Source organism: Xenia sp. Carnegie-2017, unplaced genomic scaffold, assembly GCF_021976095.1.
Source record: "Xenia sp. Carnegie-2017 unplaced genomic scaffold, XeniaSp_v1 HiC_scaffold_6, whole genome shotgun sequence".
Taxonomy (NCBI): Eukaryota; Metazoa; Cnidaria; class Anthozoa; order Malacalcyonacea; family Xeniidae; genus Xenia; species Xenia sp. Carnegie-2017.
This window is the reverse complement of record NW_025813526.1, coordinates 15,295,108-15,319,182: the sequence shown is the minus strand read 5'-3', so window position 1 is coordinate 15,319,182 and position 24,075 is coordinate 15,295,108. Positions and strand designations below refer to the sequence as shown.

General features: G+C 32.5%; 2 protein-coding genes across 2 annotated transcripts; both read right to left on the bottom strand.

Moving 5' to 3' along the window:
• Positions 1 to 1,580: 1,580 nt before the first annotated feature.
• On the bottom strand, positions 1,581 to 4,101 carry LOC124457165 (uncharacterized skeletal organic matrix protein 5-like). The gene is made up of 3 exons (XM_047007449.1): positions 4,081 to 4,101; positions 2,767 to 2,886; positions 1,581 to 2,253 (listed from the first exon to the last, which is right to left on the bottom strand). Exons 1-3 carry the CDS (start codon positions 4,099 to 4,101, stop codon positions 1,834 to 1,836), a joined length of 561 nt encoding a protein of 186 aa, XP_046863405.1. The 3' UTR covers positions 1,581 to 1,833.
• Positions 4,102 to 8,212: 4,111 nt separating this feature from the next.
• Positions 8,213 to 17,557, bottom strand: LOC124457164 (branched-chain-amino-acid aminotransferase, cytosolic-like). Its single transcript, XM_047007448.1, is given in 12 exon segments — positions 8,213 to 8,454; positions 8,630 to 8,704; positions 9,645 to 9,716; positions 10,191 to 10,259; positions 10,491 to 10,576; positions 11,278 to 11,326; positions 11,599 to 11,686; positions 13,431 to 13,571; positions 13,573 to 13,592; positions 15,060 to 15,179; positions 16,484 to 16,619; positions 17,553 to 17,557. Coding segments are annotated over 12 exon segments (936 nt in total). The 3' UTR covers positions 8,213 to 8,379.
• Between the last annotated feature and the right edge of the window lie 6,518 nt (positions 17,558 to 24,075).

Sequence of the window (24,075 nt, the reverse complement as noted above, 5' to 3'; positions counted from 1 at the left end):
TTATAAAAAAATGAACAATGACAAAGACTTGATAAAAAGTAAAGAGATAAACTTAAAATGATGAATTACAAATTGATAAAGACAATGAGTGGCATTGAGAAAGACAGGTTTTAAAAAATCCAAGGCCATTACTAAACTTCAATTTAGAAAAGGGGTGTGTATTAACACATTAAAATGTACCTGGCTGATTTCTTTAGGGAATGAAATTCTTTTAAAAACCAAATAGATCACTCGCAATAAATAAAGTACTTTAAGTCACCTGTAACTGAGTTAATGATGATATGGGAATTACAATGGCGTAGCCAACTTGTAAATTTGTGACAAAAATTTTAAATTGACGTTATATATGTCGACATTATATACTACATCATATTTGACTTGTTATGAATGTAATTTTGTATTACTTGTGAACAGATATCAACTTTTTTATCTGTTGGCAAATAGTTGGCAATTATTTCTCGCTTTTAAAACATGATTCTTTAATTTAATCTTCTTGCCGCATCAATTTACCTAAGGACATAGTGCAAGTGTCTTTCAAAATTTATGTTAATTTCGTTTAGAATATGCACTTAACAATATCTACTTTAAAAATTAATAATGGAATAAATGGGATTAGTCATTCCTCATAATGTGATGTATGACGACATCTGCCAGATCTCATGTGAACGACAACTCATGATGCATGTTGTTTTGTTGCGTTGGATTTGTTCTGGCAAGATTGCTATTAATAAAACTCCAGAAGCACTATATTGAAGACGAAGAAAACGTTTTACTTCGAAAAGAGGAATTTCAAACCCAGTTAGGCGACCACACGGCCGACAAAATTAAAACGGATTAAATTTAATATGACGACTTTTGGGGAAAATCGAAGAATTTAATGGCGATAATGAAGAATGGCGACATTTTGTCGAACACACGAATCACTTTTTCAGGGCAAAGATATGGAAGACGAAAGCAAACACCGATCGATTTTTTTGGTTAGCTTAGGGAAGAAAACATATAAGTTGATTCAAAGTTTGGTAGCCATCGATGTCCTCAAAACTAAGAGTTACGAAGAGCTGGCGCTACTGGTACAGGATATAACTACCAACCGAAACCATCGGAACCTTCACAGACAATAGTACAGCGTTTAAAATTCAACACTCGATGTCAAAACCAAAGTGAGACCTTTTCAATGTTAATGGCAGAATTAAGGCGTTTAATCAAAGGATTGAGAATTTGGTTGAAATTTGGACTAAATGTTGCGAGATTGACTTACTTCTGAGACAAATTACCATAATATTCAATAGCGATTATTAGCTGAAGCTAAACTGACCTTAAAGTGAGGAACTTGACTTTGCTTTTGCTAATGAAAGATCTGAGAAGGTCGCTTCAAAGGATCATTGACGTAATGGAGGCGGTTGTCCTGTTTCACGTTTTATTGTGTAATTTGGGTAAGCCATAAAAACGTAATGGTTGAGAGCCTTTTGGGAAAATATCATTGTATACTTGGTTGTCAATTGAGCCCTTCCTTTTTAATTTTCTGAGGAGTCGTTGTAGTTTAGCTTCTCGGGATAGCGTAGGATTTTCATCAAGCAGTGTGAATTTTGATGTGTTTAATACGTATATTTTATGCTCATTATAGAATAATCAAATGAAACCTTTGAAAAAGTAATTTTCTAAGACATTTTCAAGAAGTCTGCTAAACAATACTCAAACAAACATGGTTGAATATAGTTCGCAAAGCTTACTTAAAAAAGTAAGTACATCTACAGCTAGTTCTACATAAATCGAATTACAAATATGTATAGCCTGAACCAAGAACACATGTGGTTCCTATTACCACTATTGTAATTAAGAAATGAAAATATATCCCATTGATTTAAGCTCTATTATCGGCTTTCCTGTGCAATAAGCTGAGTTCCCGCAGCTGTTGATTTGAGGTTTTCGCGCGCAGTAAATACCGTTGTATGGACCACCAAAACCAATGAAAGAATCGGATGAATAACAATTATTTTTATCATTTCCTATGATACCAAGCCTTACACGAGCGTGTAACTCGTTTTCATCCTTTGCGTTGAAACCTTCTTTATTGCAGTTTAGTTGAAGAACACTGTCATTAATCAATGACATCCATTTGTTTCGGCTCACATTGGTTTGGCGGTATTTTCCATCGGCAATGGTATCGTACAACGATTTAGCCTGAAAATTGAAGCTGATAAAATTTGTCTTACCATCGAATTTCATTCCAACACATATCTTGTTTAAAAAACACTTGAGAAAAACGACGATTTTTTTGAGAGCAAACATGTTTCGACATTATAAGAATGCCATCTTCAGTGCAGAATGGTTAGTGTTAGGTAATATGATACGTAATATGATATAAATACATTAATTACAATGAATAGGATTATGATTCAGTTACTAAATATAAAATATTTACAAAAAAGGAAAAGAAAAATAAGTATTAAGAACTTATAACAAAAAATATTATTATAAAGTAAATATAGTGTTTATAATAATATTTTTTGTTCTAAGTTCTTAATACTTATTTTTCTTTTCCTTTTTTGTAAATATTTTATATTTAGTAACTGAATCATAATCCTATTCATTGTAATTAATGTATTTATATCATATTACGTATCATATTACCTAACACTAACCATTCTGCACTGAAGATGGCATTCTGATAATGTCGAAACATGTTTGCTCTCAAAAAAATCGTTGTTTTTCTCAAGTGTTTTTTAAAATTGCTGCTAATTAGAAATTATGGTAACATATCTTGTTTATTTTTGTGCTCCAGTAGGTAGGAAGTTTTGTTTCCAAATCATCCATTCCTGTTTTACCATTTTCAATATTGTAACTACTTTTATTTGTCCAAAACGATGAGTCAAATTCGAAGGTTTTCTAAACAAAACTTGTAAAAATTACACAATGAATTAAAAATTCTGTTCAAAGTTAAACATTTCTAACATTTATTTTAAGTACAATAGTAATTCCTGTCTCCGAAAAAATGAGTTAGTTAGACATGAACTGATCTAAGGTATTGTAACCTATGCCATACAACGACAAATCGACCTTCTGAAACTGTTTCAATGTTAACACACAGGCGGAAATCACATTGTGGTGATAATGACATTTACTACCTTTCCTTCCACACTAAACTCTTAACTCATTGGAATTTTAAGTTTATATCGAGAACGTAAAATGAAGTAATTTTACAAAAATTCAAAAAAAATAAACCTAAAGTTTTAACAGTTCTACTAGTCAATCACACATAACTACATGCATCTTTACGTGCTTGCCGATGTGATAAATACCCTAGCCCAGTCTCTAACGGTCCTAGATTTTAGTGATTCAATCTTCAAAAACAGATAAACTTTTCTGAATAATATGTTCTATTCATTTAAAGAGTAAAAAAACAAAATATGTTCGAAATTATGAGAAACTTTTGTAACCACCTCTCGTTCATTCTAGACATGAGTTTTGGCTTGAACTTGGACATAAAAAAAAAATTAGTACAACATATTACTTAAGTTTGAACTCACTTTCCTTTTAATATGAATAAATGCTGCTTTAATTCTCCTCAACTCGTTTATAAAAAAAGGTTTTTGACTTTGTTGTGTCATGATGTGAAAGAAAGTTGCGATAAAATATCGAACACAAAATTTGTCAAATGATAAATTTTCCCAAGGTATCATCTGACCTGGGAAATGTTTTAAACGCTTAAAGTTAAATTCATTTAAATCAGTTTTTCAAAAATAAAGAACTGAGAATTTTAGATTCTTAAAAAAGTCAATCATTGGCATTTTGCATTGGAAAATCTACAGTGAGCAGTGAGCAATGCGATATTTTGCTATAAAACACAATTATAATCTTATTGCAATTGTTATTTTCAATCTTCGAATGAAGCTTCCATTAAGTCACGAGCATAAGTCGTAATGATATACACAAAACGTCAATACAGATTGTTGTAATTTAGTTGAAACCTAGTTTAAGTAGAAACTTGTGTTCTTATAAAAACATCAAATCTAAATATAAAATTTAAACGTCTTTAAAAATGACGCTAATGAGTGCAACGTGGCTAGGTTTATATCATACCTGATTCCCATCAATTTTCATCACTAGCGTCCAGTTCCAGAACAACCCAATATCTTTTTGATTTGCTGTTGAAGTGTCCGTCTTTATCAAGTACACACCATCTTTTGAGCTTTTGCATTGGTTTACAAGAAAACAATTTTCTATCTTAATTTTGTTGTTATAATTTATCAATGTTGACCACAAGAAACGTTAGCAGACCAACTTTTCTAAAATATTTTGTTAAAGAATAAAAAAAGAGAGAATTTAATAACCAAAATTATGAAAATCGAAATTCTCATATGTAAACTATTTGATAATTATACCACCAAAATGTCCTGGTTGTTTAAGCACTAATGTCTATTATTATAAAATGAATGTTTTTTTGCAATTCAACATGCTTTGGCATGTTGATTGATAAATGATGCAAATAAATAAGTAAGGTCTTTCGTAATAACGGTGTAATTGTGTTTGGTTGTCCTGAAATATGTTATTCCCAGTTAGTTTTACTAACGCAACTCAAGCAGATTTTGGATCCACTAAGAAAAAGTAATTAATGAAGATATGATCTTTTTTGCTGGACAATTTAAACAATTGCATGAACCTGAAAATTCACATTCGAAACCATGACCTCTGGGGTGCCGGTGCAGTGCTCTGCAGAGGTCATGGGTTCGAAATCACCTGAATGTTTCAGGTTCATGAACAATTGTAAATTGTCAGCAAAAGTATCTATCAATTCAAACACCGGCATATAACATTCTTTCAAAAAGTAAATTGTTACAACTCTTTACAAAATATCCTTGGACTGCATTCTGATAATAAGCCAATTTTTTCAAAGCCAACAAAAATTCATCAGGACTATCTCTATAGCGTAAGAAAACAGGGCCATTCGTTGACTCGAGTTCATTTTATCCAAAACATCAACGTTATCTCTGACATATTAGGCATCATATTATCCATTAGAATCATGTTCTCAGCATGTGCGTTGGGAAAGAGCAAATCATAAATTTTGTTAAAAGCTAAGAATGAATTGAAATTTTTTATATTTATATAAATATGAAAAAAACCATTGAGTAGCTATAAAAAAACCATCTAAACTTACACGATTGGAGTTCGCATGTTTTGTTGTACTCTAAACAAACGAAATTAACAATTGAAATGAAGAGGAATTTGTGTTTAAATAACAAACATCGTTTACTTTACTATAAAAATACGTATTTGATATAACTAAAAATCAGTTTTATCAAAACAATTATTCTTGTATTAACTTAAAACTTATTTTTACCTTGAAAGGGAATTGAGAAAAATGTAATCATAAAATCGATTATGTTTTAAATTTTCATTGCTGTTGTTGAGAACACTATGTAACATTTCACAAAGACTCCAACGTCCCTGACTTAACCTTCTCCTGTGGTTTATAGATCGACAACATGGTTCCTTAACGCAGGAAACGATGCATTCTATCTCATTTTTCACATCAATTTTTTGTATATATTGCTCCTCTCTGATCTACAAATGTACAATAATATTTCAAAGATAGTTTTGATAAAAAACAATTGATTCTAGCTAAATGCAAACTTTTAATATTTTACGACAAACCCTATTTATAGATAGTATTTTCTACATAACGTGTCTTACCTTTGTGTGAAGAATCGAAGCAAAATTGAAGCACATGATTTGACGAAAATATTCAAAAGAAATAAAATCGTCAAGAGCACTTATACAGTTTTGAAAAACATGTTACATAAACATTGCAGTCAAAAACACAGCTTAAGTGAATGCTCTGAAATTTGAGTGTCCAAGTACGATGCGGAGCATCATCGACACTTGAAAGAATAGCCAACATTTGATTTTAGAGTTTTGGGCACCTTGTTCTTGAACGGAAACAGGCTGAAGAGGCGTTTGGTTGATCGAAAGAAGGATCGTATTTCACAGTGTGGGAAAAGGGCACTACCAAGGGGTGGATTTTGTGAGGATTTGGGATGAGTGTAAGCCAGTAAATGGAAGGCCAAAATACTTTATTTGCTTGAGTACATTAAGAACAGGTGATTTGGGTTGAAAGACTTTGTCAAGAAACATGTTTACACAGTGATCAAATATGTGACAGAGAATTGAACGGCAAAACATTTTATTTGTGATGTTGAATTTAGAAAATATTTTTAACCTATCAGTGGAATTTTTTTATGTTGATTCATTTGTTCCATATTTTTCGCCGTTCAAAGTTGGCAAAATTGCTTCTGATAATGGACGTTGCCTGTCGTTTCGAAAAGTCTTGATTAACTTACTTTTGTGACGTCATGCATGTCACTTGTCAATAGAAGATATAGGTACCAAATATCTTCGATGATATTATAATTCTGCTAGAATCGGAATCTAGCAGTTCCATTTAAAGGCAACTTACAACCGACATAGCAAAAAGATGATTTGAACAAATTAAAACGTTTTCTTCACGGATACATTAAACATTACACCTTGTTCTAATATTTTAGAAATAAGTTTTTGCTGATAAGTGGATTTTAACAAATGAATCAAAGGGAGGAAACAATTTTTGTTTGCATTTAACGTTGCGAAATAAAAACATTTCTTATCCAATGGACATCATAACTACTAAATATAAATTGTCATAACAACACGTTGTTTATGTAAAGAAGGCGTCGAATTATATTACATATTTAAGTGAAATAACTCTCATTACTAAATTGACGCCAATATCTAATGAGATAACAAAGTTATAGTAAATTTAATAAATTATGTCTAAATCTAACACCTCTGTTTCTCTTAAGTAGCTAACTTATTGCGTATGTCACTTTTTAATACATAAATTAAGCTAGAAAGGCACTTAGGTTCATTTTATTTGAGCCACTTAAAGACAAAAATAGAAGCATTCGATCTGACAAAAAATTCAAACCACCAAAAAATTGTTACGAAAATTTTTAAGCATTTCTTTATACACATCATCTTGCGGAACGTTGACTCGTCTTCAAAATCATTATTTATTTATTACGCTTGTTCCTTAAAGTGCTTTCTTAGAATAACTTAAGTTAAAATTATAATTTTCTTACGTTAAATACATTGTTTATTCTAGCATGATAGGTTCCACATTAAAAATTAAAAGATATGCTCTTAAAAACTTTATTTAACGCAGGACTGTTAAACTTAACTTGTGATTAACCGTTCGAAATTATACTGAACAATATTCACTGAGACATAGCCTAAGATAAGATTGCTTGTTTAAAACAAGCAATTAAGTACTGATAACAACTGGCTGTTTACGAATTGGCGGAGTCAAGTGATATCGATTATTAAAAGCATCAAAAACTTAATTGCGAAAATATCGTCAAAAGCTAATGAAACGAAATTATCACAAATTTATTTAATTTTGTATAAGTCTAGCGCATGTTGCTTTTAAAACTTTAGTCAGCTACAAAGATATTTGGCTATTCCATTAAACCTGTTACAGGTAAAAATTTATGAATAATTTTAGCTGCGACCTATATCAACTTTGGGAAGTAATACTGAGGTAAAATTTACTTAAAATAAATGCATAGTTCTATACAAGTTTGTATAGTTTGTAGTTCGTATTTTGTTGTTTTCTATATGATTCAGCGATTGAAAACATCTTTAAGCAACACTCGCTGTAATGCTTATTCTGATGAAAACTTTAAAATTATTAAAATGTCGCTCGTTATTCCAGCTACTTGTCATGGAGTCGGTATTAATTAAATTGACTAATCCTGTCCTTTGCCGACAAAAGGATTACGTGTTTAATCTGTCTCTGTTTTAAGTGTCATCTCTAAAAGTAGGGATGACATTGACCTTTTGTAACATTATAAATATAGCATGATTTGGAGGTTCTCATTTAGCAAACGTTGACACCTGACGATAGTCTGCCGAAATGCATAGTGTCTCTTCCTAGCTGTAAATAACGGTTCCTTTGAATTTTGGGTTAGTGTTCTGGTTAAAACAGTTCTTTAAGAACAATTATATTGTTATTATCACCATTCACCATGATATTTGCTATTTTGAAATCCATCTTTAAGTTTGTCACCACGACAAAGTCTTTTTTCATATACAAAAATATTTGTACATGAAGAAAGCAATAGTTGCATTGTATAGGAAAATAAAACACGAGCCGACTTTGCTACAACTAGCATAATTATTTTAGGAAAAATTTATTTCAGCAAATAAAGGTAACGAGCATAAATTCTTTCTGTCAATCAAATATTTATTATTGAGGTTTTCTACAAATGGTTATATTTAGCTTCTTAGTGTCCATATGACGAAAAAGGTTTCTATGAACTAGAAACAACAACTAATTTAGACTCATAGCTTGTAAATTTTCGTTTCATCAGATGAATCATTTACAACATTTGCCCATGGACTGGAAACTTTTCCATACTGAAAGAAATAAAAAACAACTTATAAACAGTAAACTCATTTTAGTCTTCAAGTCATGATTGAAAAAAATGTAAAAATTGATTCATTAATGGACAGTATGGAGTATGCATTTTACAGCATAGAAATTAGGATCGAAATATGGGTTGAATGAATACATTATTCATGCAGCACCTACCTGAATATCAGTAAGTTCCTTGTAAAACCGTCTGGCGATCTTTGGACCATTTTCCATTGTTGGTATATGAAGCATCTAAGAAACACATATGTCAAAGAGATGTGTAAAATATCAGAAAAAAATTAGGTAGAGGGTAGCGTTTAGCCCAAATGAACGTCGAATAAATTGTTTAATGTTTAATCGATTAAGTATTTGAAAATGGCGCAATTTTGAACAACTGCTGCCTTGCTGTTTTAATTTGAATCATAAACACTGAATGGGACAGACAATATCCGTTTACTGTTTGTGGACTATTAGCACCACTTCTACCGTTTATATTAAAATATCATAAGTCGTATATATTCGAGAAAGTAGATTCAATGCAGATATCAGTTTATGAAATATAATATATAATGTTTACGTAAATGAAGACAAGATGGCTGTGATGATGTTGTCGTTTTATTTTTACGTTTAGTTGTCGTTTACAAAACAATGGCGAATATGGGGTACATCAAAGAAAGAACCGCAGCACATTTTGCACATAGAGCATTTCCAGCCTATAGTACCAAAGTGCTTTGGTGCTTTCAACAAATTGACGCTCTTTTAATACTTCGAGTGACTGATTTGAAAGTGCAATTTTTCGAAATTAAACATGTTATATGGCGTGTGTGGGCATCGCGCCTGGGTACTGTTACATTTCCAAGTACATCAGAGGCAAGCGCATTGGTTGCATTTTTCTCTTAAAAAACTTACAGCCCATAGAGTGGTTGGTACTTTGAATTAAAAATTGAACAACTTCAACTTATTTTTATTAATCCGGGATTTAAGGGCGGCGGAATATTGATAGTTTGGGTACTATTCATATGCATGTTTTACTTTACTAGTTTCTATTGAAATCATATGTGTTTACGGATTATAACATATGAATATATGAATATAGCAATTATCAATATTCCGCCGCCACTGACAGGATTCACAACTGAAAGACACAGATTCAGTTTTGAAGGTATGTAAACAGTTCCAACAGTAACTATACCTCATCTTTATAAAGTATATCTTTGACAGGACATACGACGCAAGCCGTACCAGCGCCAAATATTTCTTTCACCTAAAAATAAAGTGTGCCATTGGATAAATTTAACAAACAAAAATTTCATTCCGTCATACAATCAACGCATCAACATATTTAAATACTTAAATTTTACATTTTTCTATGCAACATTCTAAATTCAAGGAAAGCACTTGGAGCAGAAAATATTTTAAAAGTCATCATACACAAATCATAAAGTGGAAAAACTAAGTTACAGCAATGCAGGAATGTTATGACCCATGGCGTAGCAGGAGAAGATGAGACCCTTATGTATTCAAATTGGGGCCAGTATTTGCTAGAGTTATCAAGAATCTCTGCAAAGTTATCTCGATTTGCAAGAAACATAAAAGATGTTAAGAACTAAAGAGAGAAAATGCAAATGAAAAACAAATACATTAGTGGGAAATTAAGACCATTTCTCAAAGAACAATTTTAAAACTTAAGTGAAAACAGTAAAACCATAAAAAGAAAAAATTTGCAATAATTTCCTACTCTATTCTCCTTGAGACATTTCTTCAATTCTTTCATCGTAAATAGCCTTTCCGATACTTTAAATTCACCTAAAATTTAACATTTGCATTGCATTCCTTCACTACAAACTCACGAACACAAGAAAATGTTGTCTATCACGTGATTTAAATTTGACATTTTGGTAAAGCAAAAATCGTTCCCCTTAGTTATAAATTTTTCCTCCTTCAACAGAAAAGAAGGGTAATGCGAAAATGGAAACAGTGATAAAAATATTCTCGCATAACATTGCCCAAGTTTCAAAGATTTAAATCCTTGTCGTACCCACTTGTGCGCCAGTTCAATCATCGACTTTCGTGTCACTCCAGGTAATATTAGACCGTCCAAAGGAGGAGAGATCAGTTCATCTTCTAAATAGGTGTTATGGTACATCTTGCATATTTTAAAATGACAAAACTGCTTTAAGATGGCCACTATCAGAGAAACAACACATTAATATGAATCCTGACACAGACTCTATACGCACATGAAAACATGTGATTTAAACGTGATTTGATCTCCTGAAACTACTATTGTGGCATAAGTATCTCGTCCACATAAACTTTAAAAGACATTTTACTCCTCTTCAATCCCTGTGGCATGTAGCTCAACAGGAAGAGCGTGGACTAGTACCCGAAGGTGCGAGTTCAAATCTTGTCAAGTCACATTTTCTATTGTGCATATAAACACCGTAAAACTTGTTCATTAAAGATATTTCACCCCAACTTTTACTTTTTTAATTCTGATATGAAGAAGGGATAGAATAATTAATAAAAATAAAGATGTACGTTTTTGACTCATAAAGCCTGTTTAAATTAGACTCATGATCCTTGTTCAACTTCTGCTGCCCTAATACTCAACATGCTTTTAAAAAGCACTAAAAGCAATGTTATGTTGCACCAAGGCAATTTCTACTGCTTCTTTGACTTTATTCATGGTAGTGTATGTTAGTCTTGAATAGTAATGAAATGATCGATTTTTGTTTAACAACAAAACTTACTGTGTTAAGTTTTTATCACTTTATTGCGTCTTATCATAAGTTTATAAGTTTCATTGTCACAAGAAAGCTTACCATTCATTTTCAATAAAAGAAATATATTCATGGTGCCAACTTCAGTTATCTATAGAAAAAAAAGTAAAAAAAAAATTCATCGTGTTTAAGGAAAATAGTATTAATCAGACAACTGCATCAATCAAAAGGCAATCACACGTCAAAACAACGAACAGTGCATAGCAATCATTACGAACGAGATAAAAGGTCGGTTAAATGAAAGATGAGATCAGTGAAAGATGAGGTAAGTGGATGACGAAAGAGAAGATAAAACGAGTTTAACGTTTCGAAACATAACACAAGTATAATTTAAGAATGTGAATTAAGGTCAAGAAAACATACTTGTTCATCTTCACCATAAAGCCAGAGAACCTGCTCACATTTTTTCTTATGTGCTTTGTCTTGGACGTATAACGACGGAGCATAATTTCTAAGACGAATAAAAAGCAAATATTTGATACCTTTTTATTTAATTGATTATGATATAGTTTCGAGCAACAACAGCCCAACAAACCAAGGAATGACAAAGCAACATTGATTAACATTCGTTCATACAAACATTGCTCCTTACTCGGCTTTATACGCTTAAATTCATAAACTCACCAACCCACCAGACTTGTCACAAGTTCACACTTCATGTTTGTAAATGCAGATCGTCCAGGTTTGACTCTGAAGATGACTACCGCTAAGGTTGTCGAAACGTCAGTCAGCAACAACAAACCAGTCCTTCTCAGGACTATACCAACCTGGACGATCTACTTTACAAACATGTAACGATGTTCAAACCATTTACTTTTTCACACACTTCATCATCGAACTGACAAGACTTGCGAAACATACTTCTGCAATCTTCCTAAAACTTTCTTACGCCTTGTTTAGACACAAATTTATATGCATGTACATCCCCAACGCCACAACATTTGAAATGGTAACGATAAATGAGGCAAAAAACGAAAATTTGTGAGGCAATTGAGTTAAAAACGTAAATCGACGTACAACTCAAAAAATTGTAGAGGAACATATGTGCTTAGAATAAGTAGTTAGTGATTTTAGCTAAGTGTACAACTCCTTCATGAAAATTCGAAACGACTTTGTTTTAAGAGGACACACAAATTACTAATCATTAGCAACTCTATTGACAAGTTTATTATGCATAAATATACTTGAAATTAATAAGATGTATACACAGTGACTGAGGTATATTTTAAGAATTTCGTCCTTTGTCCGGTTACATTGTGTCAATGTATGTCACGAAACCTTAAGAGTCAAAAAAGGCAGTCGAAAATTTTTATTTAATTTAAAAGTACAACAATTGAACGAACGCTATTATTGTAGCACTTTTCCTTATAGCATTTCATCCCGAAGCTTACATGAAATTATGCGTGAACTGGTTCTTTTGAGGACCTTAACTATCAATTACAACTTGATTCAATAACAAAATACGCAATACAACTCAAGTTTATTACAATTCATATTGAATTACAGCGTTAAAAGCAGCGTGTTCTCCATTGTACGTCACGTCAGGTAAACAAGACCCAGTCACAGCACCTCACCGGCAAACACGAAAAGCCAATTTTGAGGACAAACAGTCAAGAAAGATTAAACTTTCCTCATATAAAATATATTGCAAATGTTCTCCAAATAGTTAACTCAATCTAAATACATTATTTCCCAATGGGTGATGTAGGCACTTTAAAGTGACGACATTGAAGATACATTTTGACACGTGCCAAAATTGAAAAACACGTGCCAATATGTTGCAATGAAAACAGTCCATATGACTAACTATACTAATGAACTAGATCTACTTGCAAATTCGAAGTAGCTAAACTAAAAATAGCGAAATCATCAGTGCATGCAGTCGACTCAGCTATTTGCCCGAGCTCATAGTCATGGCAATGACAATAAGATCTACCAGCAGCAATTAAAGTAAATACTTCAATAAGTAACATATTATCGGCGAAACGTTTGAGCATGAGCAGTGGACTAGACCAAAAGTGGAGCGTACTTTTAAACATTGTGCTTGTGTAGCTGTGACTCTTTCATTATGATTTGAGGATTTATATCCAACTAGCAGTCATACAAACCCTTCTTTTCACCCACTCATCCTGTTGACTTAAAATACCATATTACTGTCTCTATTTCACAAACCCATCTTGTTGTCTGAATCTTACCCTCCCATTTTGCAGTCTCCACAGCCACCATGCCAAGAACGAACGTATGTCGCATCGGCCATTAAAGTGACTGGATTAAACGAGCCTGTTTTAAAATATGGACCAACAGGAGATAAAATGCAGTATAGCAACTTCTTTTGGTTTGTTAACACCAAGTGTTGGCTAAAATAAAAAGTATTCAAGCTTTCAAAAATAGGTAGCAAATGAAAATTTAGGAAATAAAGTTTGACTTAAAAGTAAATTTAGCATAACTATTTTATGTTAAATATACAGGGTGTATGAAAAAAAGTAGACTGTTGGAAAAAGTGATCTTTAACGTTCTCTAGTAAAGCTGGTAATGAAAATTTTAAAAATGCGAGATGTTTTACGATTGAAAAAACTGTTGTTAGAAGTCCTTCAAAACAGGCGTATCGTTCTCGTATCATACGCGTATCGTTCTCGTATCATACGCGTATCGTTCTCGTATCATACGCGTATCGCTCTCGTATCATACGCGTATCGTTCTCGTATCATACGCGTATGTGAACTAGTAACAATGTTGTGGAACTAGTAACAATGTTGTGGAACTAGTAACAATGTTGTGGAACTAGTAACAATGTTGTGGAACTAGTAAAAATGTTGTGGAACTAGTAACAATGTTGTGGAACTAGTAACAATGTTGTGGAACTAGTAACAATGTTGTGGAAGTAGTAACAATGTTTTGTTCAAAGTAGTAACAATGTTGTGGAACTAGTAACAATGTTGTGGAACTAGTAACAATGTTGTGTAATAAAAATGTTGTGGAACTAGTAACAATGTTGTGGAACTAGTAACAATGTTGTGGAAAACAATGTTGTCTAGTAACAATAACTAGTAACAATGTTGTGGAACTAGTAACAATGTTGTGAAACTAGTAACAATGTTGTGGAACTAGTAAAAGAACTAGTAACAATGTTGTGGAACTAGTAACAATGTTAAGGGAACAACGATATTGCAAATCAAAGTTTAATTTTTCCACCATTTGGAAATAAATACAATCATTGAAGATCTAAGCGCACGATAAACATGACGACAAAACACAGAAGTAGAAAATCAGAACATAGAAAAACTAGCTGCTTTTCTGTTTAGTTAGACATTGCAATGAGTTCTAATTACCTGCTGCACCCAGTTCCGAAGAGTGGAAACGCCGATTTAGATTTGAAATTATAATTTCAAAAGTAATTAATCGTTGTTAAAAAATACTAAGGAAGTTATTGAAAGATACAGAGCTCCTCGTTTGCGCTAAATAAATGCGCGAAACATGCAGAGAATAAAACACAACAGTAAAAAATAAAACAAATTCCGAAAACGGACATCAACACAAACACAACAGCAAGGGCAATTTTGCGGCGAGTGTTAATAAAAGTAAGCACGCGCAACCTTCCGACATTATCGAGTTACAAAGCAAGTAGACGGCGTTTTACAAAATGTCTCGAGACAAATTATATTAGCAATAAATAGTAGTGTCTTGTGCAACAATAAATGGTGGTTTCTCGTGCAACTAGGGCAAAACAAGCGCTCGTGAGTTATTTTAAAGATTGTACATATTTTTAGACCATTTCTTTACTATAAATTTTGACGGCAAAATATAACAAGAAAAACATAACTTACCCCAGTTCCAATAAATGTTGGTCTTATGTACATGGAACAGTTTTCTTCTTTTGGAGCCCAGTCTTTATCGAGTTTTACCAACTCGACCATGCATTTGATAAATTCCTCGCCATCAAAGCTCTTAACATGAATTATCAATTAAACATTTATAGTACAGTAGGTTCCTAAAATGCAAATCAATCAAACAATGACGTCACGGTAGGTTGGAGCTTTATGCATAACACGCGTGGTGTATATAAAAACTGTTAGTGCAGAAGGGGGATTTCTTGTGCATAACACGCGTGGTGTGTATAAAACTGTTAGTGTAGACAACACTTTGTAGCACAAAGTTCTGAAGTCTTCACAATAACACTATGCCCATAACTTAAGGTTTAATCAATGGAGCGCTAACTGACATTTTGAAATATATACTTGCATAAAACAGCCACCATGCAGTGCAAGGTACGTACAACAAACATTCAGGCGCCGGTTGCACAAAGCCTGGATAGCCCTTTACAAGTGGATAGCAAAAATTTTGAAACTCGTAAAAAAGGTGTTTATATTTTCTAACGACAAAGAAATTTCGTAATCTTCAAAACAATGTTTTATTTCAGTGATTGTTCAGTTGGAATCTTATACTTTTTGCTTTTTAAAAGGTTTTATAAAAGTTTAAATTGCAATCCAAGGTATAACGCTATCCAGGCTTCGTGCAACCGGCCCCAGTACTGTATATTTACTTTCAAAAACATTGACAACTTTCTATAAGACAATAGCGAGATTTAGCAAGAGTACGACTACGAGTACGAAGTCTGACCGTGTAGGGAATGGCACGAGGAGGTTTGCTGTCGCAGTCGCTTCGTAAAATGTTGTTTTAGTTGTAACCAACAGAGCAAGCTTTTTACTGTGAAAAACATAACATTTTGAGAAGCTGCAATAGCTCCATTTGTCGATAATATCGCTTAATCTTGACTATTTTACCTTTTATGGATTATATATTTACAGTATTTTGTGGTATTTTACTGTACGCGTTTACAATTCACTTTGCGTACGAGATACATGGAAGTTTTAAATGTCATATTTTCGTTTTAAATGTGCATCTGCGTTCAAAAAGGTTCTGACCTAAAGCCTGGAAGGTCGAAAATAGTATTGTCAAATTTCTACACAATGAAAAACATATCTACTTTCTTTGCTTTAAAAACATCGTAGTCGCGACTACAATTTTTTCACAAAACATCCACTCAGATTGATGACGACTAGAGTAGTTCTTGTCACAACAATGTTTTCGCGCCAAAATGACGTCATTCGCACACGCAGTCTTCGCGAAAGCTCCCTATTGACAACTTTACGCGGTATATTTTTCATCAGTAAGTTAAACTCAAACAATGGCATGTTTTCAAAAGTGGTGAAATTTGTATTTTACATTTCATAATACATTTAATACTTACAGGTAGACACAGTCTTTCTGCTGTTCTTTGTAACCTCTTCACATTCTCCATGGGTCGAAATAATCTTATCTGGCCATCATATGAGCCAAAATATGCTTTCATGCCCTCAAAACCCTAAATAGAAAAATATAATATACTTTCATGTGTATGTGAGGAAATGATTTAGTAAAACTGAATATTTTTTATATTTATAAAAATAGGAAGCTTGTGTTATGATGAATCATCATTTTCAATATAATAAAAATAGGTGCACATTGTGTACATGCATCTGCGCTTGCGTATGATGCGTTGATGTTCGTTGATGTAAAATTAATTATATAGCATTTTATAGTTAAAGAAAACTCGTTGAGTCGCGAATTTCATCTTTGAAATTACTTCAATCGCAACTTTGCGTTAAAATGTGTGTCAGATTTTTAGCTGAAGTAACAACTTACAAGATGTTTTAAGTTGTATTATAGGTTATTAGCTGCTAAAGGAATCTTAAATAAAGAACAACTTCCTCTAACTGCCATTATAAAACATTTGTAAAACACTTAATAAACGTCTACACAAATACGATTAAAACACTGCAATAAGACTAAAATAGTTTAGATATTGTTTTTCTCTAATACATTTGACAACCGATAACAACATTTTAAAGACTGCAGAAAATTTAAGTAAGAAAAAAAAGTTAGCATTGAAGTTCAATAAAAAGAGTTTGTCTATAACTTTTGCGTCCGTTCCGCTAGTAATGCTGTCAAACAAATGGCACTGGAGTTTGACAAATCATCTAACTATAAAACATAGGCATTTGAGAAATATGTCTTTTAAAAAACACGAATATGGTACTTAAATTACTAAACTGTCAACGACGGTACCCTCGGTAAAGTGAATTGATGTGGATGCATGGCTGCTGTTATCGATTCTTTTTACACGTGCAGGAAAGATCCTCGCTATTGAGCCAATAATCAAGTCAGCGAACTGGCGGGAAAAGGCGATAGCAATGTCACTCGTGACTAACGCACGGAGAAGTTTAAGCGCCGCCCTCAGAATCCAGAAAAGTTATTTAGCGCTATTTCCGGTCACGCACCGCATCTGAGTAACTTTAGAGCGGCGCTCGGAGGAAATTTAGAGTTATTAACCTTTACAGTTCAGAACATCCTTGTTCTGCGCGTATGTAACATTATTTTCATGAAGTTACATAATATTTTATCATGAAAATAGATTTTGTATTTTGTCAACTCGCTATTTTCTTGGCGCAATAAAAATATTAAATAAGTACCACTAGTACTTTCGCATACGCGACGCATTCAAAATCTTAAAATTAAATAAGCGCCGCGATGCTAAAGCGAGCATTTACGGTAACAGACGTCATACAATACGTATATCTGCGCATGTGCAGACACAAAAGGTAAATATAATTTTTATACAAAATTACAAATAGAATTAAACAATAATAAATTACGCATAAATTTTACAAGCACAAACAAAAAAACTATAAGCTACATTTATATATTATACATCTCTTAAGGATTTACATTAAAAAACACACTTTAATAAGAAATCAGGTAGGAGCAACCGAATGTCTGAATATCACCACCCACTCCCAATTAACATTCTAGGGCATGGTTAAGGATGTACCGTCAATAATACATTAGCTGTTCAATGGCAGGGCTAAGGATGTACTGTCAATAATCTATTAACTGTTTAATGGCATGGTTAAGGATGTACTGTCAATAATACATTAACTGTTTAATGGCATGGTTAAGGATGTACCGTCAATAATACATTAACTGTTCGATGGCATGGTTAAGGATGTACTGTCAATAATACCTCAACTGTTCAATGGCATGGTTAAGGATGTACTGTCAATAATACCTCAACTGTTCAATGGCATGGTTAAGGATGTACTGTCAATAATACCTCAACTGTTCAATGGCATGGTTAAGGATGTACTGTCAATAATACCTCAACTGTTCAATGGCATGGTCAAGGATGACCGTCAATAATACATTAACTTGCATCAAAGCTTAATTGTTACTTCGATAGTTATGCGTAGTCCACTGTTGTTGAAGATGCGGCATATCTCCTTTTTGATGTTCTCTGTTTCTATTGGTGTGGTGTTTGAAATGGCCAGTCCGTCGTCTGGATAAAGTCATATGTCTGTTGTGATGTGTTGTAGTTGAGACAGGAAGTGGCTTCCTTCAAGTTCGTATGTCTCAGCACCGTTGAAGCTGCCCATTGCGACGTCGAATGTAGAGTTGTTGGTTTTGCCAGAGTTGTTGGTTGTGTATGAGAAATAAATTCTTAGCGTGTATAATGATGTTTGCTTTTGGCGTTTGTGATGTTGTCGTAGGTTGAGGCGAAATCAAGTGCTTTGTTTAGTAGGTCTTAGTTAATGAATGGATAGAAGTCTACGATGTCAAAGGATATGAAGGTGACGTTTTTTGTGTGTTTGATGGATTTCAACCACTGGATCACAGATATACTTATACCCTTTTAAAGAATTTTTTGTAAATAATTAAATTTGTTTGAACAGCTGAAACATTGTTTGTACCTTATTTCAAAAATATGGACGCATCTATTCAAGAATATGGCCAAGTTTTTGACTAATTTTCAGATCAATCAACCGTGTTATCTCATGTTCTTTAACATTCCAATGCATAAGATTAAAATTTTATCATCTCAATCTTTTGCAGATTTTTAAAAACTTCCTAACTAAGTTATTTAACTTTTAGCGTATTCTAAAATATATGCCAATCACTCTTATTTATGCCGTAAAAATAGCATTAGACTGCTTTGCAAAGAATATTTTGAATTTTGAAATTAGTACGGAAATAAACAATTTTCTGCTTTACTCAAAAGCACTGTCTTAATTTCAAAGGCTAAATCTCAGTAAATGCAGCATTGAAATGTTTGAAAATTTCAAAATGCATGCAAAATTGCTTCTTATAATGGAAGTTGCCTACCGTTCGAAAAGTCTTGACTTACTTTTCTGACGTTACTTGTCAATAGAAGATATATATACCAAATATCTTCGATGATATGATAATTCTGCTGGAATCGGATTTTTGCAAAGATGGACAGGGTCCATTTAGAGGCAACTTACAACCGACATAACAAAAATATGGTTTGAACAAGTTAAAACCATGGACCTTGTTACAAACCTTATTACACCTTGTTCTAATATTTGAGAAAAAAGTTTTTGCTGATAGGTGGATTTTAACAAATGAATCAAAGGGAGGAAACAATTTTCGCGTTTGCATTTAAAGTTGCAAAATAAGAAACATTTCTCATCCAGGGGACATCATTAACTAGTAAATTTAAATTGTCATAACAGCACGCTGTTTACATATACAAGGCGTGGAATTATATTAAATATTAAAGTGAAATAACTCGCATTACTAAAATGACGCTAAAAGCTAATGAGTCAACAAAATTATAATAAAACTATGTCGGAATCTTGCACATCTGTTTCTCTTAAGTAGCTAACCTAATGCGTATGTCACTTTTTAATTCATAAATAAAGCTTGAAAGGCATTTAGGTTCATCTTATTTGAGCAACTTAAAGACAACAAATTTTATGAACAATTTTTCTTGCGTGCTTGAATTAAATTTGAAAAAGTATACTCAAGCCAAAATATTTTAAAAGAAAAGCATAATTCTAAAGAAGAATTAACCTTTACTAAACGGTTTTTATTTTTGGACTGCCTTATCCAAACACACGGAAGCTAAGCGAGAGTTAAGTGAAGTGCTCAAAACATGAGCCGAAGCCGAGTGCTTTTGTACCGCTTTTCTAAACTCGAGCAACATTCCCAAGTGTTTGGAAAAGGCATTTCAAGCAATGAAAACCATTTAGTGAATGTTTTAAACAATAACAACAAGAGAATAGTGTTAACAACAAGAGATTGCTCCTAAAAATACATCACTTTTTTTAAATGTTTTTCCATGTAATAAAGTAAATGTCAACCAAATTATATGTTTAATTTTAAGAACCATGAAGAATCTACTACTCTTCATTTCGCAGCACAGGATTGAAATGTCGAAGTCGTTAAATTATTGCTAGAAAATGATTATTCCATGATAAACTGGGAGACTAAAGATAAACGGACAGCACTGCCGGAAGCTGCCTCACATGACAAGAAAGATGTTTTGGAATGCTTACAGGACAACAAGGCAGCCATTACAAATAATTATGAATTCATTAACTGCTTTAATTTGGCTATTTAATGTGATGAACAAGAGAGTGCTATGATGCTATTGTGTTATAATAGATGGCGTGAGGTTTGAGTAATCTTACTTACCATGTGTTTTCTTCAAAGCAAAAGATATTGCATACCTAAGTTCACATTGCAAAAAAAGTGTTACTTTATCAGTATATTCGTTGAACAAGAATAGCTCTTGCTTATAACGCATTTCTTTTAATAAATTTTAGTAAACTACAATTTAAGAACTTTGATTTTTGTTTTCAGATTTTGCAAAAATCGTTTCACGATCCTGAAGTACAGATTACAAAGTTGGTTTCAGAAAACATGTCAGATGTGGCTTACCAAGCTCTTTGTAACAGCATGATTTCCACAGGTGACCCAGAATGTGATGACTATAAAGTTGAATATGAAGTCATATGTTTACAAGGTAGTGCCAAAAGTATGTACACTCTGTTTTTATTCTCTTCTTCACATCATTCTTAACTGTGCCATTCATTAAAAAGAATAACATCTTCATATAAATATGTTTTATAACTTTTATTATACATGCAGAGTGCAATATGAAGTCTACTAAACGTAAGCCTAGCACACATGGCTGTCAAAGCGATGATGGATAATAAAAGCTACAAATGTCTTTCTCATCCTGTCTGCTTGAAATATCTTAAAGAAAAGTGATGAAATAACACATGGAGGTATTACACACTTGAATTGTTTAGGTATCTTGTGTTTTTCCAATTTTTTTAACTTCTATGCATTTAGCATTCCCAGCTATAAGACAACGCTTTTAAACAAAGATGATAGTTCAACATAAAGCACTCTTAACACGACACAAGGTATTTTTAGCAAAACAAATGGCATTCCTGATTATGAGAAAACATCCCAAGACAACGGTAATCCAGCGCATATACATCTAATCAACAATAAAGTTTCTTACGATGTGTTTTTTATTTCTAGCACTAGATAATGCCTCCTTGACAATGGCAATGGCAGTTCGTTTATTTTTTTCTGGCTATGGTTGCATTAAAGAATTTTGTCAAGTGGGATTAAAAAACATTAATTATTTTCTTCTTTGTTCTTTCTATAAATTATCTTCAGTAATTAAAAAGATACGTAAAGTCTTTTTTTGAGTGAATATTAGCTAAGCCAAATTGATTTTTTTGCCTTTCCCACGTAAGTCATTAGTTCTGTTTTTGGACAAAAATAGTTTTTAGTTTGGTTTTAATAGTTTTTTTCAAAAATGTCAGTTGACATACGTATTAGTGATCTCTGATTTATTACAATTTAATTTTGTTTTTCTATAGTTAGTTCTTTACAAATTGCACTTCTTTATCGACGACATGAACTTTTGGAATGTGTTCTCTACATATACACAGTCCTCTTTCCTCGACGATTTCTCAGTGAAAAGCCTGTTCCATAGCATTGTTTTCTGCACTGCTTTATCTGGTTACACATTTCACCCAATTTCCATACTTTAGTGTGCTGATTTATACAATAAGAAGAATGGAATTCACATTATGCATGGTTTACATATCACTTAAATATCAAAATAATTTTTGGTAACACTGCGGGAAGTGTTGGATTGAGTTGTGTAAGCTTTTTAAATAAATGTTATGACGATTAAAATTTTGTGGTCTGTAAAACCATACTATCTTTATACATGTTGATATAAAAAGTTTTTTGTTTCTGTTCACATCTGTTAAGAAAAAAATTTAAGTAAATTTGCTCTACTCTACAGGTAATGTTCCTACTGTTATTCTTCTTGGCGGCGTTTGCAAAAGCATTTACGGTAATCATGATTGATAGAGAAAGATTCAAAATCTTTGGGCACGAAATTTTAACTGCCATTTTCATGAGGATGGGGACTTTGATTTTGGAGAAAGTTTTGTGGAAAATGTTATCTCTGAGTTTAATACATTGAAAACGCTGCGAATAGTTTTATTTTGTTTTGTTTCTTCTGTTTCTGTCAATCGTCATTATGAATTCGAGTGAATGAATTCAAATCATCATTATGAATTCGAGTCAATCATCATTATGAATTCAATCATCATTATGAGAAACGAGTTCAAGCATAAAATAAGCAAATCAAACCCTTTTATACTGTGAGTAATTGGAATTTTTTGAGAAAGCAAATAGTTCTTATAAATGAGAAGCCTACATAGGAGAATCTTCTTTAACTTTAATTTCAGAAATATCACTTTGATTGAAAATATAGAACAGTCTATATGCACACTGCCTTATAATGATTGAAGAAAAGAGAACAAGAGCAGTCTTCTGAGGTGAATAAACAACAGGGAAGAAAAACAGTTTTACATTTCCCTTTGATATCAACATAGATAGCGAAAGTTAGTGTAGGTAGTTTTAAGAGAAAATTAGAATGCAAAAAGGATATTAACGCTACTTAAAAAAGCTAATACGCATAAAAATAATTTAAATGAAAGCTTAATAAATCGTGCAAGCTTTTTAACTATAGGTTTATTTTACCAAGTCAGAGGTCACTGTTTTTCACTACTAAAATAATAGGATGTCAAGTCTAACGATGGTAGTTGAATGAAAAGATTTTATTTTGGAGGCTTGACATTAAGAGAAACACTATATTAATAGCCTCAATATCAACACCAAATACGTCGGTACAACGTATTTGTGAAAAAAGGATAAAACTTCGATATAAATCTCAACCTTTAGTAACTTTTTTTTCTGTGAATATAAGATAACTTAAATCAATGTATTTTTTGAGGAGTTATTAAAAGAGAACAAAAACAGCCTAAATTTACTTCCCTTTTGTATAAACTAAAAGATAACGTGTATCAGTGTTAGCTTAAGTAATGATCTTATGTAGAGCAATGTCTCTTCTCTAGGCAAAAATGATAATTGATTTAGAAACAAAGATGCACAGCTTTAAAAATGGTCTTGTTTGAATAGCAACAGCTTTTTAAAACCAGCTGCAGATTGGCTGAAACGTCAACACAAAACTTTGGTTACATGATTAGGAAATATATTTATGGGTCTGACCTCATTTCAACAGTTTTAGAAAAAGAATGAAAACAATGACGTATTGGAAATGGAACTTACAATGGTGAAACAGGAACTTAAAAGGATGAAAGAGAAAGTTAAAGTAAAAATAAAGAATGACAAAGACTTTAGTAAAAAGATAAGAGATAAACTTAAAATGATGAAAGACAAATTGATAAAGACAATGATGGGCATTGAGAAAGACAGATCTCAAGAAATCCAAGATCATTACTAGACATCACTTTAGAAATGGGGTGTGTATTAATACATTAAAGTGTACCTGGCTGATTTCTTTGGGAAATGAAATTCTTTTAAAAACCAAATAGATCACCCGCAATAAATAAAGTACTTTAAGTCACCTGTAACTGAGTTAATAATGATATGGGAAATACAATG